Below are 17,307 nucleotides of genomic sequence, written 5' to 3'. Positions count from 1 at the left end.
GACATGAGCCCGGTGATTACAGACTAATTATGGTTTAGTTTGGACATCTGTCATGTTTGGGAGTCAGTTTTAACTACAAAAATGTCTTTCTGAAGCTGGTCAGGATTTTGTATCTTGATCAGTAAATTTGGATGTTTGGATGATATCAGCTTGCTGCCTTCCAGTGTTTTGGGCTCAAAACAGAAATTTTATATCACGATTTTTGATACTGAATTTCTAACATTAAGCTCCTTTTTTACATCACGGCTTTAAATTAGTCCAGTTAGTAAGTGCAGGCAGGATGGAGGCGGGCAGACTGACCTGCGTTGAGCTCCAGGGGTGCCCTGCCAGACTTGTGGATCTGTAAATGTGTTCTGGCTTTGCTCAGGTAAAGCCAGACTCTGCCTTCTCGATTTGGGAGTTCAAAGGTCAGGAGCAGCCCGGCCTTGTTCCATGTCCGAAACTGAAGCCCCACTGAGATACCCAGTGAAGATTGATCTATCCTTGGTAACCGAAGGAAACTCTGGGGGCCGGTGAACGTCATGGCAACAAAAACGGGTTCAGAACATGAAAAGGTCACATTGCCCTGAGACAGATGGAGAAGAGAAGAGGAGACAGGAAAAGATATGAAATTAGTATAGAAAATAATCATGTCTGAATATAAATTAGTTCCAAGGCTGTCTGGTGCCACCCAAACACACAAAGATGTCATCAGCAATTCTCCTTTAAAAAGCATAGGAGCATTACCATGATGATTATAGTCAGGCTTAATATAAGCACAGGCAGATCTTAGTGAAGACCAATGTCAGCCAAAAGATTTCTAAGGTCACACCGGGGAGCAGAAGTTTGGAGAGGCAAAAACAGATAGCGAGAGAGTGAGAAGCAGGCTTATAGTTTCGAGAAGTGGTAATTGCAGTAAATCCACCGCTGGGGCAGCAACAGTGACACGTTCCATTCCATGTCCTCCAATGGGAATACTGGGTTTCTATTTTCAGTTCAGCACAGAGCACACTGACACTTGATCAAATCTAAAAGCTCTTTGTGGGGTAGTCAAAGCAATATAGAGCAATGCAGACTGAAGAGGTGAAAGCTAAAGATGGTCAGTTTTCTTGTACATATTGCTGTAGCTGGACGAGATCTAAAAGCCACGCATACATTTTCATGTGCACAAACACACACACACAAGCAAACAAGGTTAATTGGTGAATTTAAATTGACTGCAGATGTGGACGCAAGGTAAATAAAACAAATAAAGTGCTGCATAAATATATGTAAAGAGGCACTTTGTGACCTGCAGGTATAAGTACTTTGAGTGGTCACTAAAGACTTGAACGGCACTATATAAATGCCAGTGTGTTCTCTTATGTGTTGCATTTGTAGTTTTCCACCGTTTTTACTAAAATATTTGTTTTTTACCCGACTTCATCATTTCAACATCCATTAAAATTGTCTCTACAAAGTGTGTTTGTAGTCAGTTTCAGCATCCATGCTCGTTATAAACAAATATTCCACATTATGAATAGTTAGAGGTTTGTGTAGATAGCAGAAGGGCCTCCAGAATTAATGAGAAAAAAGAAGAAAGTCAAACTCTCCTCTAAAAAACAGGACAAGAAAAATGAGATACAATATGTGCCCATGCTGTCAATATGTATAAAGCATAGACATAAATGTAAGATCACTCTGCTAGTAATGAGTCTAGGAGGTGGATGCCATCCAGTCAAACAGGACTAGCAAGTTGGAAGATGATACTCCCCTCACAGAAGGAGAGAGACTCAAAAGCTATCAGTGTATCAACATCTGGAAGTTTTAATCTCACGGTGTGAGATTCAAAAGCAGCTGGTCAGCTGAGGTCATCATAAAACCATCACCAAGCATCGCCAGAGAAGCTCTAACATGCAATGAAGGAAAGAGAAAGAAAGGACAGTCAAGAAACACCTGGACAGAGACCTCCAGGCAGACATCAAGAGGACAGAACTTAGCTGGAGTTTAGATTGACTAGATGTTGGTCTGAGGTGCCATTTTTATTATAATAGACGCCTGACAGAAAATATTTAATATGCAGAGAGATACATTGAACTATATTGAACTTTTTAAAACTAAATTAATTCCTAATCACATTTTTACATGCATTTAAATACATGAATATTGTGACATTATTTTTTACATCTGGCCCTTTAAGAATTATTTATCTGTTTATTGTTTAAATCAAGTAGTTTTACTTATAACTATGTAGTTCTACTTTGACTCCTGTCTACACATTGTGAAAGATACACAAAATAGCTTTTTCAGCAGCACACTGTGAGCAAGTTTACCTTCACTGTAACCCGCTGGTCTTTTTGTTTAGCGAGGTCTACCAGGTGCAGGCCATTGTAAACTGGGTTTTCCAGACAGCCATAGAATGACGTATAGCTGAAGCCCTGCTGTGCTCCCAGTATCATCTGTACAGGAGACAGAGTACACAAACAAGCAGATACAATAAAATGTCTGCAGCTGCGAGATTTGTGTCTTTCTGCCATCTGTCTTTTCATGAGTTATCATCCTATCCTCAAATACATACCTGATCATGGTCCCAATGTGCAAATGTTGGTGAGATGTGCACCCACTCTGTGCTTTTGTCCACTGTGAGCTTGAGGTGATTGCTGTGATGCTCCACTGCAACGTGATGCCAGTGCTGGTCGTCTAGCAGGCTGCCCAGAGTCACAAGATACCGGCTGTCAGGAGACAAACTTTTTCCTGGCGCGTGGGAGGAAGACGAAGAATGACACGATCATGTAGTAACAGTGGTTAAAAGAGAGAACGCTCGAATCTTAAAACGTTTTTCTTTACCGATGGCGATAAGTATTACATCACTGACTTTTCTTTCTGCAGGCTGTCAGGATCTTTTCCATGTAGAAACTATTTATTTTAATTCAGTTTTCCTCCAAATTGTTTCTGCAGTGAAAGAATTTGACTCTGACATATTTATTTCTAACTGCACAGCAGGAGCTATCGCTTCTCCTCCTCCTCCTCTCTGGAAATGAAGTTTCAAATTTCTCATCATCTTGAACTCCCCGCTGTTTTCTAGGTCTCTGAAGTGGTGCCACGGTGTCACAGTTTTCTGCCGGGGTTTATATCTTGGAAACAAAACCAAGGCTAGGTCTACATTTCAGAAAGAACCAGAAAACGCAGATGGCGAAACATTCAGTAATTAACACTAAACGGGGTAGAGAAAAAGAGAAAGAGAGGTAGATGGGTATAACAAAAATGTCCAGTGAAATGCTTCTGATTCTTTCTACTCCCCAAAGTGTCAGCAGAGTGAAGCACTTTCACTGAGTGATGGGCGAGCTAAATGCACTCTGTCATTAAATATGAATTAGATATTGTTTGAAAGGAGACTATGTCTGTGTGGGGAAAGAAAGAATGAGTGAATGAGAAAGGGAGACAGACTGGGGCCAAGTTCACTGTGTTCTGTCATCAATCATAATTGATCTGTCAAACAGATAGTTGGCGCAAAAAAGGGAGAGACCTGAGAAAGAGATGGGAGTAGTCATCACTGATCAGCAGACTGATGTCTGCGCCGCACAAGGATGAAGAGAAACAGGGAAACTGAGCAAAGGTGTAGTCTACTGACAACTGTTTTGTTTTTTTACTATACTAATAACTTCTGTGTTTTGGGTAAAATATTCACTCACAAGCCACTTTACACCTGCTTCAGCTGCTCATTACACCAAATCACATGGCAGTAACTCTATGCATGTAATCATGTAGACATAGTTAAAACAACCTGGTCAAGCTCACAATGAGCATCACAGTGGGGAAGATGATTTAGGTGAGTTTGTACAATCAAAACTGCTCCCAAAAAACAAAGATGATTACATCAGCGCTGTAACTTGCACTATTTTATCAACCGATTCACACTATAACCAGGGTTTGCTTCTTATCTGTATTTAATTTTATTTAATTAATAACGGTACAGTACTGTGTTTTTGGTAACCATTGTCCTTGATGTAAATATGTAAAAACTGTGTATGTTTCCGTTCTGTGTCTTGTGTACTGTTTGTTTGTTTGTATATGTGTCTTTCTTGCTGCTGTTACATCCAAATTTCCCCTTGTGGGACAATTAAAGGATTATTCTAAAACCAGGGAATGCAGAAGAGCATCTCTGAACACACAACACATAAATCCTTGAAGCAGATTGGCTTCAGCAGAAAAAGACCACACTGGATGCCACTCTAGTTTAGAACATAAAACTGAGGCTACAATCCACTCGTGCTCACCAAAACCTGACAGCAGATGACTGGAAATATTAATAATAAAAACACCATCTCTCGTGCCAGCTGAGTCCACATTATTCTTCTCTCATGCACACACATACCAGTGATGCAATACACCTTCATACCAATGGTTTCACAATATTCCAGTGTTAAACAGCTGGCAACAGGTGCCAAAGAGACAAATACATTTATTATAATTATTACATCAATATGGCACCGAAAGCAAGAGAGAGGCAGATGGTTTGGGGAAAAAAAGAACATGGAGGTAAACAATTCAATACAAGTTCAAATTGTGCAAGAAGTCAACTTTAAAAATGTTTTATGAGGAAGGAAATGCATTCAGCACATTTGTTGAATGTATACATAATTTTTATTTACCAGAAAAGTTCACATGACATCTTTAAATTATTCGAAAACAGGCCATGAAGATAAGCAAAACAATGTGAAACTCTTGAATTTTTTATTATCCCACCGTAAAAGCTTTTTCCTGTCCAGAAGATCCTTCTCTGGAATATTTGTTGTATAAGTATCTGATGGACTTTTGGAAATTTCCCAGTATGACATCATCTTAATTTAGTATATGCCCTCAGAATAAAAAAAGATTTTTTTTCTCCAATGTTATTTTTACTTTGAAAAGTTCCTCAAAGCTGTTTTAATTTTCACATAGGTCCTTGTTTTAAATCATTTCAGACAGCTACCCAGGGCAATACCGCCTCATAATCTGCTGTCTACTTCTGCATTTCAGCACTTCGCTGCAGCTCTAAATCTAATTTTGTTAGAAGGCACTGATAGATGACAGACTGATATAATTGCTTCAGTATTTTCATTTTATTCTATTTAGAGTAAATGATTGAGACGGTGTGCACAATCAGTCAACACAAGCATAATGAACAACCTCTAAATGTGCTCACAACACAAGCTGCTTGCTCCAGGAGCAAAAGTTTCTCAAGCAAGCAAAAAAAAATAAGCAAAAAAGAAGGAATTACAGTTAAAAACAAAACGGAAGCAAGAAACAGCAAATCAAGTCGATATGAAGAATTTACAGTACAACTATTCTACTGCTGGATTGTTTCTGAGATGCATCAAAAAGTAAAGCAAGTGGACATGTACCCAAGTTGTTACAATGTTAAAGAATTGGCTCCTTTGGAGCATAAGCAATATGGAATATACCAGAAGATCAATGAACATATTCAGTAGTTTCTAAACATAGCAAGCAAATCGAAAAACATTTGGTCCTGCTCCAAACTCAAGACCATCCAAGTCTCACAGGGCTTACAGCTAATCAGTTTACAGTTGTGAGTCAAACATAGCCTCTGTGTCACTGAAATGATTCAGCTGTGGGCTGTAAAATTAAACACAGTCGGCTCCTTCTGACATGAGCATGTTGCTTCTTGGATGAAAGCTAAGCAGCTTATTTACAACCCCGTAAGACTGAGTAAGCCTGCAACGCCTCCGCATCAGTCAATACAGGCAGAGCAGAATAACAAGGTAAGTCAATATTGTAAGACGGTATTGAACATGACATGCAGCCCACCATTCACTGTGACAGCTGAGCTGGCAGAATGAGTCATCACCTGCATCCGACAGCAGGGTCGAGAAGCACAGCCACTAAATGACAGGAAATATTTAAATATTTTACACCTGTAATAATTCATCATGTGCTATAAAAAGCTCTGAGTGCTCATAATAATGCAGGCGATTCCCAGCTGCCTGTTGGGAGTAAAATACGACCAGTCACTTTTGACATGTTCGGCATTCTGATGTGCCGCCTAAGACTCCTCAGTTTGTCATTTTGATTTGTCATGTGTGCCTACATGGACAGTAAATGAACTGCACTCTGTTTGTGCAAATGAGCGTGAGTAAAAGAGACACACTTTATCAACAACTCTAAATGCATATTGTTGTGTACAGTTACGGCCTTGGGACATGACCCCTCTGTTTAGTGGAACCTCACTATTTTGGGGAAGCCTGAAGGAGTCCCTTTCTGAGTTTTTCCCCCTCTCCATGTGGTGCCTGAAAAAAGGGCCTTAAGTATAGCTTTCCTTGTTATTACTGCAAATATCTACAGTGCATTTGTAGGAGCTATAGTAAAAACTCTGGGGATGTTGTCTGCTCATCTGTCATTTTCTTGATATTTCTGCAAAAAAGGCATTTATATTTTATACCTGTCTCCTAAGGGATTATTTTATATGTAGAAAACCTCCAATATTTCCATGATATATATGTATATATTTATATCTTATACCTGGTAGGCAGCTTCTTTATTTTACAAGAGAAAAGTGCTACATTTTTTAAGCAGCACTGTCTTTATTCTTCACCTAACAAAGACACTTGACCAGAGGGCACAAGATCAGTGAACAATGTCTGCTGGCAGATTTGCTTTCACTAAATAATCAAAAGCCAAAATAAAAGAGAACTCAGCTTAATTACAAGCTTAGGTATGACCCTGAGAACTATAATCCAAGAATTTGATGAATGTATAGTAACCATGAAATGGGTTGCTTCTGGAAAGAACACATGAATTTTAATGAGCCAGCGTATTTATTCAAACTGGGCTCGAGAGCTAAGCATCGTCTGTTAAATACTGCTGAAGGCTGCGTTGTGAACATGGGCAAATAAAACTCTCAATCTAATGCTGGTACAGGTGCAAATCAGTCAGTTATTACCTTTGCTGTAATTTGGAAAGTTAAACTTTTAAAGAAGTGCACAGAATGACAAAGGGCTGAATTATCACAGAGTGATTCACTGAGCCAACAAAACTTATCAGACATAGCACGACCAGTTCTCTCCATGCAGTTCTGTGAATATGTGCAGAAAAAGAGGGACATCCAAAAATGCATGTTTCAGCCATGTGTGAAAGTTAAGCTACACTGTCCTTTCTTCTCTTTACCTGTGAAGTGTTTTGAAGAATCTCCTGTCAGTTTTTTTACATTAACTCAAGGTTTGATCCAAGGTTGATCTTTGGCTGGCATAAAAAAACTGCTTTTCAAAGGCTTTCATGATCAAGAGGTCAGCGTTCAAAAAGCTCTGTCATCTCAGTCAACTTCAACCTGATTTTTGAATGTTTTCATAGTGATTATCTCAGTGGGCTGCATGCCTTTATTCTTTTCAGCATCTTGGAACAAACCCACAGATCGAGGATGGCTTCTGGATGAACTGATGTTTATTCATATGCTCTTTAAAGAAAAACACATTCAGCAATTAAATTTGCTTTAGGCCAAAATTCAAACACAAATCACAGAGAGCTGCTTCAGACAACAACTTCCACCAGAAACTCACGACAAAGTCTCATATCTGTGTAGCAGCTAAAAGGAAAAAAAGGGAAAAGATCGTGTTACACAATTAACCTTACTGTCGCCATTCCAACACTGACATTTTTGTCATGGCCAAAAATATTTTGGAATGAACTCATTCAAGCTTGCATGTCCAAAAAGTGAAAAAACATAAATCTATTTTCACACAGTTCTTTAAAAACCTTCAACAAATTTAAGGAATCTGTGTTGATCATGTTCAAGCTGAGGAATTTGTTTTCGCTGCAGTACAATCAGGAACTACAGTTGTAAATTAGACATTTCAGTCAGGTCTCATGGGTCAGCATAACTTTGAAACCAGTGTAATTCAAGAGGAAGAATGTGTTGCCTCTGCACACCCTATGTTTTGGAACTTTTCTACGAATTTCACAGAAATCTATATTTTTAAGTTGTTAGTTGCAACCTGAAAGTATTGCTTTCAGGCTGCACATATATAGGAAGAAGGGGGCAAGTAGGTGGGAAAATAATGAGAGAGAATAGGACAAATAAACACAGTCCCACAGTTAATGGAAGGTAAATGACTCAATTTCAAAACAAAACATAAAAAGAAAGGCAAGCAGAGAACTGGAATGACATATTCAAAGGATGGTGATAAATTACTAATGCAGAACTGTTAAGGCAGAAGAAAAGACTGAGTGCAGAGGGCAGAGGAGCAGAGATAAACCCAACCACAGCAGCCAATGAAATAGGGAGTGGAATGACAAAAAGTAAAATACCAGAGAGAAAACATGCCCAAAAAGTCAGCTAGCCAATCAAATATGGACAGAGTGGATTTTTGTTTTTAATTGAGGCATAACCGAGATTGCGGAGTGACGATAATAATAATAAGTCCCTATGATGACATACTGAACCCAGATAGGATCTAGGATATTTTCATTTTATCCACATCAAAGCAAAATGAATATCCTGTTTAGTGAAATAAATTAAACGAAGCGCAGCAGAAGTATAAAGGTTAGACATTTAATTAAAACCAGAGAATTACTTGGAGGAAGATCTTTTATGAAATATTACTGTACTACACGTGGTAAATGTAAATTCAGCATATCCTGTAGTGATGAACTGAAGAAGCATAAACCATAGATAAATGTGTTCTTCTCCTCCATAAAATCTCTGGGATAACATTAATAAAGCTGGCAAGTTTGCCAACCAAATGAAAAACCAATAAAATAAACCATTGAAAGGTTATCTTGTGGCAGCTGGTTCTTACTTGATTTTTTCTTTAAAAACTATATATATATATATATATATATATATATATATATATATATATATTACAGTTCTTTTAATATTATCTAACATAGCAAACTTATTTGAAATAGCAGTGTGATGGAATAAAATATTGTGAAAAAGAAAGTTTTCTCATGACTCTGTGCAATAATGGAAAAAACAACCTTATTGCTTCCAGAGGAATCAAGAGGGTAGGTAGCAGCCAGGTGCTACTAATCTAGCCCACCTAAGTGATCATCATCAAATGTGATCTCCTCCATAAAAGCTGAGGTTTTGGCATTCAGGTGTGTGTTACTACACAATGCCAAAATCTTCCCAGGAGTGGATGTCCTAGCAAATTCACCTCAAAGTCAGAAAATGCAATTTTCTGCAAGACAAACTACATCTCAGACTCTAAAGTTATCATAACACTGCAATTAGAAAAAGACTGAACAAGTATGGTTTGGTGAAAACCAAACACAGCATATCAGCACCTTATACCAACTGGGCTTCTTTCCGTCATTGAGTCGACCATGAACTCTTCTGAGTATCAAAGTACTCTAGACTCAAACATGATTCCATCTCTTATTTGCCAGACAAAGCTTGAATGATACTGGGTCATGAAACAGGACGATAGCCCAAGCACATTAGCAAATCTATAACAGAATGAGTCATGGACCCCTTGTTGATCCTCTACTAATCACATGAGCCAAGGTGTGAAAACGGGTGTGGGTCACAATCAGCCAAGGTCTCGGGTAGGGATGGGTATCCGGTGTTCTGACATAAACTGTAGTAACCAGACTAAAAAGCAGCGCACATTTCAGTGCTTTATTTCGGTGCTTTCTTTCCCCCTGAGATGTCATACACTTTGGATTTGAGACAATCATTTTACCTTTCCAAGGATAGTAGGCGGGCCCAGGTACGTACGTTCTTTTAGAGCAGAGCTAAAGATTAAAAATGCCCAAGGCGAAGCGGTCAAAAGTCTGGCTGTACTTCACAGCAAAATATGCAAACTCAGCAGCCTGCAACAAGTGCTTTAAGGTGATACTGTCAAAGGAGGTAACACCTCGAATCTGATGACACACCCGGCAACGCATAGCGTTTTTTTAAAAGCCGAGAAATGCACGTATTTGATAGCTTGCTGCGAGACCTCACACTTAGCAGCACATCTTCTGCGGGTGTGGTGCCTGTTATCGACCCGGAGTTAGCAACATCCCCCAAGAATCCGAAGAGGAGAGTCCTGGCCCCTAGCCCTACCAGTGTAGCAGAAATGATGACGGATGATGATGGCAGCAGTAGCCGTTTAAATTAAATTACTGCATGTAAGGTGAACTAGCAAACACCGTCATAGTTACATGCGGCTGTCTTCTTGTTTGATGGCAGATACTCCCTTCACCCTGGCCAAAAAGGCTAAAATGACCAAAGAAAAAGTGGAAAACAGCTAAACATGAGAGGTTTTTGGACAAAGTTTTTTTTCCATTGTTTAAGCACTGCTTCCAGCCCAGAATGATACCATATATGCCCTATAGCTGCAGAAAAGGCTAACATTGTTATCTTTTTACAAAAAAAAACTAAACATGAGAGGTTTTTGGACAAAGTTTGTGTTTTCCATTCTTTAAGCACCGGTTCGAGCACCGTTTAAGCACCGGCACCGTTTCAAAAGTATCGGTTTGGCACCGGTATCGGATAAAACCTAAACGATAACCATCCCTAGTTTTGGGTGAACCCACTGTGAAAACTAGCCTACCCTATCAACTACCCTATCATGTGATTTACTAAGATCAATTGACCCAGGAAGTGAGTGGGCGTTAAGGCGTCTACGAAGGGATCTCCCAGAAAATGAATCAAGGTGTTGCAATGGTCTAGTCAAAGTCAGACATCAATCCAACTGAAATGCTGTGGTGAGAACTTAAGAGAGCTATGCATAAATGAAAATCCACAACCTTCAAGGAGTGCTGTAAAGTTAAGTGGGCCAAAATTCTAGACCTTGAATGATAAGCCCTGACCTTGAAAGTGAGGTTTCCCTTGTAGTGAAATTTGTTTTCATGTTTTTATATTATTATTATTATTGGGAAGTCTTTGCTCTTTTCATCTAAGAGTTAACAGGTGTAAGATTATGCATATGCATATGCACACAACCCCCCCTGTCTAATAACAATGATGACCAAGCAACGTTCAAGAAATACATCCACCAGAAAATGCTGCAATGTCAACACAACTTTCATTTTATAGCTACTAGTAATTCACCACCAAAATGTTTGTTAGTTCTTTTAGTTTGTTCAATAAAAACAGCAGCACAGTTTCCACACTGCATGAATAAAAACTAAGAGTTGTACCTTTTCTGATGAGCAATTGAAGTTTTCCTTTTTCTAACTCCAAGGTGAGGCTGTGCCCGTTCTGTCCCTCTGCGTGAAGCAGTATCCCAGAGTTCTTCAGGGTTTTAAACTTCAGGCTGATGCTCTCACTGGACATCTGCCTCGGCCTGGGAGTCAACCTGTAGATGAGGCTGCTTCGGCCATTGAAACTCAACACGTCAGAATCTTTAAAAAGACACACACACACACACACACACACACACAAAATCATTACCCTGGATTCAGATGCTTGTTATTGTTATAATTCATTACACTCATTAAATATTTAATTATGCAACCCTGCTTTCCAGAAATCCCATCTGATATGCTGCACATTTTGCAATTTTCTGTTGCAAAACATACATTCTGGATTCTTCATCTTCTACCTGCAGTGTTCATATACATATAAAATATTACAGTAAACGCTTCCCAAAGGCAAATTAATATTTAAGCATCAATAAAAGAAGAAGAGAAGCTAATATTCAAATGATGTCTGACTATAGAAAGCAGATTAATGACCACTGTGCAGCTTTCATGTCACTCTGAAGAAAATTATACACTAATGGTGAAAGTGTTGCTTAAGAACACAAATCTCTAGCCTACAGTGTCTCTATTGAAGCGTCAAATTAGAAACGCCAACTCAGACACATCAGTTATTGGATCCAGTGCATGTGAACTTCTACAAGTGACAGAAAGGCTGAAAGCACCAGAAAAAAATGCCTTGAAATTGTTCAAAAGTTTGTCTGCTAGGGCTGGTATATTATATGCTTTACATAAATCTTCTTTTCTACAAAGTTAGTGCAGGTAAAAAAATCAAGTGAAAAATTAATTTAAATTCCTTAATCATATAAGATGTTAATAAGTAAATAAAATTAACTCATATAAGATGCCCTTATGTGGGGTAAATCTTTGGGGCTTGAAATCTGAAAGACTTTCGTTTTTTTATTTACAAAGTGGGAGATCACATACAGTTACAGAGTTGTGAGGTACATAGTGCGGAAAAGTCACAAAACGTTTGTGCGCTGCCAGCAACATGTCAAAGTCTAATTAAACCCATTAGCATTAACACCATTAAAGCTGCAAGGTTATATTTTCACACCGCGCTAACCCTCTCCATCCACACTTCCTCTCAGCAGGTGTCTGGTGAGCTCCTACTGTCTGTTTCACCTGTGGCTCATTTCTACTGTAATCAGCATTGATCTGCCGCCTCTTCACCAACTCCCAAGGTACATTTACATCCCCTGTTTTATGTACACATTGTTTTATTTACGCCTTTTGAGGAAAAAAATCTTTGGTAAGGTTCCAAAGGTAAAAGAAATGAAATTTATTGTTTAATTCTAAGAATTGGTTAGCAAATGCATTGATGTCCAACCCTTTCACAAGGCTAGACGATGCAAACCTGTCTCTATTAGATGTTAAGCATAACAAAAAAAATGAAGAGACACTGAAAAAAAAAACATTTTGGTATTTTATCCCCAAAATATGCTTCAAAGTCACACAAATGGGAATACACAGTAAATACAAAGTGTTATATAATTTTTTCAAGACGAAAAAACAAAATTAAGTGTCTAATCTACTGTCATGCTTTCAGTTAATGTCTGTAAGTGTAGAGAAACAAGTACTGAAAAACAAAAACTGACTGTAAGGACATCCATAGGTTTCCAGTCTGAGTCCAATCCGACCATTTGGATTCCAGTTGAGAGGAATCAGGCGGACGTAGCGAGCGATCACTTGGTGCTGTAGCTTATGCTGAACCACACTGTCTGCATTACTGTTACCTGCAAATGCCTTAAAGAAAACAAACAGACAAACACATAAAATCACAGTTAGCTGGTTTTGTGGCTTTGCATTCATGCATCAGTCGACTCATCTTTTGGTTGTGAGACACTACAAAGATAACTAAAATTTCCTCCTGTGGACATTTATTGTAGTAGGATTCTTACAGAAAATGAACATTTCATCTCTCCGTTGAAGCTGAACTAGTATCCCCAAGGTATCTGTGAGAAGTGATGTGTTTGATTTTTCTCCTAATGGAGGGAATATTGTTGAGATAGGGCCACGTTTCTGGTGAACGGTTTCTCAATCAGGTAGAAAATTAGATTTGTGAAGCAGTAGTTGTAGTTTTATGTGCGTTAAATGCTTTGGTAAACATGTGGTCCGTGGAGAATAACATTTATTAACTTCTGCCTGTCTGCATTTTGTTTTAGCTTTTCAGCTTCAACTTGGACTTAACGTGATGCATTAAAATTCCTCTATGTACGTTTTAAACCTTTAGCTGACTGTTTTTCTTTTCTCCTCCCTCCCAGAACCCAACAGGGACATAAGTAAAAGACTTTTAATAAGTAAATGACTTCCATTATAAATTGCAGAACCTAGTCTGTTTTTCCTAAAATACAAGCACTTATGCTTTTTCTTAATATTCCCTCTCTTGGTGCTTTTCAATTAAAATGTTTCACTTGAAAGGTTACTTTGTGTACCTATTCGGATCATTATTTTTAATTAATATGCAAATACTGTAAACTCAACCTAAACAGCAGAATTGTAGCTCTGCGAGGAAATAAAGGATGGCTCAGTGAGCAACGTCCTTCACATGGAGGACATCTGCCCAGCTGGAAAGCCCTTAAACAAACCATTCAGTCCCCACTAGCTCGAGGCTCTGACAGGAGGGTGTGGAGCATGAGGTTAGCCGCTAATTCAAATCACTGCATTGGACTTCTTGACCTTGTTTGAAGTGCCAGGTAGGTTTGGTTAGATAATAATAATAGTAAATTATTACTCAGGTTATCTTTATCTTACATTAACACAGACGTTCCCAAAGTGTGGGGCCCGCCCCCTAGGGGGGGCGCAGAGCCATTGCAGGGGGGGCGCGGCATGAAAAGGGAAAAAAAACAAAAAAACAACAACGCTTGGACACTGCTAGCACGGGCGCCCACACAAACGCAAAGCAGGAGATGAAGCATAGCTGAATATGTTTCCAAACCAACTTCATTCTAAGCCAAAGACTAGAAAATATGGTGAAGCATATCTTCCCTTTGGCTTCACCTGCACAAGTGCCAAGGTAGGTCTCCCTGCAGGATTGGTTTTCCCTTTGTTGGGAGCAGCGCTGGGCTGTTTAAATCACGGACAAACAGTATCCCACATTCTTGATTTGTAGTTCACAAACACTTGTTGTAATGACTAACTACTCCTGACTTTTTGGAGATGTTAGCTCTTTATACAGTAAAGTTACAGTGGGATACAAATAACATCAGGCTGATCCTGCCACGATTTGTTCCCCCGGTTCAAATCACGGACAAACAGCATCCTACAGTTATTTATGTTTTTGAACCCATTTTGCAGAGTGATTCGAAACGCCGTTTACGTGTGGATGAAACAGCTGCGTTTTCAAAAATACCCGTGTAGGTGTGGACGTAGCGTAAAAGACTTAGTAGTTTATTTTTTTTTACTACCTGTAATTTATTGCAGATTACTTGTATTTGCTTAATTGTTTACTAAATGTTTGAGGTGTGAAATAAACCGCAATGGAGCAAAATATGGGTGTGTGTGGTTGGAGGATGTGTTCGTGCGTGCGCGCGCGCGCGCGAGGGGGGGCGTGAACATTTTTCTTGTAAAACAAGGGGGGCCCAGCAAAAAAGGTTTGGGAACCACTGCATTAACATATGTATGATGATCCAAAGGGAGCAAATACTTCTTTCATAATAACTTGTTTTGTGAGCTGCAGTAGGTTTTTCAGCTGGTTGTGATCAGCTCATATTCACTGTTTTTTGAGGTCCAGCCAACTGAATGCAATGAAACAAAGGGCGTTTTTACTCCTTGACACTATAAAGTTGGTATAAAAGGCAGAATTTGACTCTAACGAGCATCATCACCTTAAATATAGACTCATATCTAATACCCTTGATCTACATCCTAACATTTGACCATGAATGCCACAGCCTCTGTGCACCAAACATAATTCAGCAACACACGTGTAGATAACACTTGCTTTACAAACAGTAGTTTAAAATGAACAAGACAATATATGCATAGTTTAAGTTTCCATTTTTTTAAACGTCACTGATGACACTCAAAGTGTCAAATATGTAGGACAAATGTGAATTTGATAGAGGACACATTTTGTGACAAACTGCGCAGAAATGCTAAATGCATGCACGTTTACATGTGATGATATGTGAGCTGCTTGAATAATTGCATTTGAAATGACTGGCCTCTTAAAAAAGAAACATTTTTTCATTTAAATTGTGGCCAAGACTTTATTTACATTTAGACTATGAACAAATTCAAGGGAAGAGAAAACAGAAGGGATGTGTTGAAGGTGTAAGTGGGCTGTGGGATGTAATTATTTTCTTATTACTGGGCAAGAAATCTCCATGCTGTCAATCTGCAGCACACAAAAAACTAACCAATTAACTCATGATATGTATTATTCTGTGTATAAGGTTTAATTGCTTGTGAACTGAAGGTGCCAGAATGCTGCTTCAGAACACTTTAACCACTACTAAAGCTACAAAGTCAATGAACATCCAGGAGCCATAACATAGACCAGGACAAATCTGCTCCACTAACATTAACAGAAAAATATTTAAGAGACAATCAGCATCAGAAGGAAATGAAAATATGTTATGCAAATCTAGAAAATTTACCACATTGAATTTGTATTTCTTAATTAGAACAGTATATAGATCCCCAACACAATCTGCTCTTTTATACCATAACAGCTGATGTGAAGCATGAAAGAGGAGACGATGAGAGCGAAAATTAGAGAATGAGCGCTTCACTCAGCCTCACAAACTCTGTCCTCTAAGCTTAAAGGAAAAAGAGGTCCTGGAGGAATTGTGACTGATGAAGCTGCTCAGCAGTCGACTCTGTACCCTGAGAGCCGTGATAAACTAGGCTGACTAATATGCAGAGCTTTGGAAGGACTTCTGAGACATGCCAATGATTTATACCGACTTATGCTGTGTGTGAAATCAACAAGCTCTTAAGCTGTGAGAAGTCTTTTTTGTTCTTCCTCAGAAGGAGTATTAAGCTGACATTAGTTTTACTCTTGCTGTGAAAGTCTTAACTCTCCTAATCTTTAAAATAAAGCTATTCGCCACAGCATCAGCCTGACTGGGATTCATTACCCGCTAGGTGTGGTTTAAGCAAAAAGTTGTTAGATCTTAGAAAGTGATCAGAAAATGCGATGCTAATTACTTTGGATTTTGTACATTTGAATAAACTGGAAGGTAGTTGTTAATATTCAGTTTCTGGCCAAGCAAAATGATCACTAGTAATGAAATGCAGACTCCTGGAAAGGTGATCCTTTTATTTAGTTGACTGAAAAGCTATCTGCTTTATTGACTTCTGATATTTTATATTTTTGCTGCTTACTTTCTACAGATTTCTGTTTTAGATCCAGCATTTTAGTCAAGACAATGCATTTGGATGTAAGCCCCACATCACCTAAGAACACACTCTCGGTCATATATTTTTAACAGTTTCTAAATTATTAATGCTGTTATAATAACATAATTTTTTCAGTCTTGCTTCCACCAAAGAAGACATCAGAACACCGAGGAGAAAAAACACAGAGGTTTAAGAAAGAAAGTAACAATAGCTGAATTTCATTTAGCTCCTTCAGTTTCACTGCCATGACATTGTACTGTTTCTTTCCACGTGGTTCTAGACCCCTTTTTTAATTTCAGTATTTTTTTAAACCTTTAAAAAAAAAAAAAACTACCTTAGTGCCTGCCTTGGCGTGTGGTTAACCCACAGGGCAGCAAATTGATGCTATTTTTGTCCCGCTTCAGGGCAACATCTCCAGTGCAGATAAGTCAGAGGTCAAAAGAAGCCAGCTGAGATGGTTCAGGCATTTAATTAGGGTGTCTCATATGTGCCCAGAGGCGCCATTTGCCACTAGTTAAAACTAGATAGTGTTAGGGACTCAGGTCAGTGGGGAGACCCCCAAGGGCTGACAAACTTTAAACTACAACAGTGGCCGTGTACAAGAGACTTGACCTCCCTCAAGGGGCTCCATCTGACTACACTCACTGCTGTCGAAGTTGTGTACATGATTCTGTTTAAGCAAATGTAATGACAACAAAGAGGAGTTATCCAGAGGAAGAGGAAGAGGGAAAAAAAGTAAGACTGTGGTGAGTGGAGCCAATAATAATCAAATATTAATCAATAGATCCTGCGCCCTGCGTCCTACATTCGGATTCA

At 38.8% G+C, this 17,307-nt stretch overlaps 1 protein-coding gene across 1 annotated transcript in view; it reads right to left on the bottom strand.

The window, feature by feature from the left end:
* The window catches only part of LOC102781712 (contactin-associated protein-like 4), an 82,800-nt gene that overhangs the window by 35,469 nt on the left and 30,024 nt on the right, over nucleotides 1-17,307 (bottom strand). Inside the window, exons 4-8 of the mRNA XM_087850035.1 lie at nucleotides 12,744-12,891; nucleotides 11,086-11,289; nucleotides 2,537-2,712; nucleotides 2,292-2,417; nucleotides 301-565 (exon numbers count right to left, since the gene is read on the bottom strand). Of these exons, the coding sequence (XP_087706161.1) occupies nucleotides 301-565; nucleotides 2,292-2,417; nucleotides 2,537-2,712; nucleotides 11,086-11,289; nucleotides 12,744-12,891 (919 nt within the window). The remainder of the gene's footprint in view (nucleotides 1-300; nucleotides 566-2,291; nucleotides 2,418-2,536; nucleotides 2,713-11,085; nucleotides 11,290-12,743; nucleotides 12,892-17,307) is intronic.

This window comes from Neolamprologus brichardi, chromosome 13 (genome assembly GCF_056152115.1).
Source record: "Neolamprologus brichardi isolate AB-2024 chromosome 13, ASM5615211v1, whole genome shotgun sequence".
NCBI lineage: Eukaryota > Metazoa > Chordata > Actinopteri > Cichliformes > Cichlidae > Neolamprologus > Neolamprologus brichardi.
Note: the sequence above shows the minus strand (reverse complement) of the source record. Positions and strands in the feature narration are given on the sequence as shown.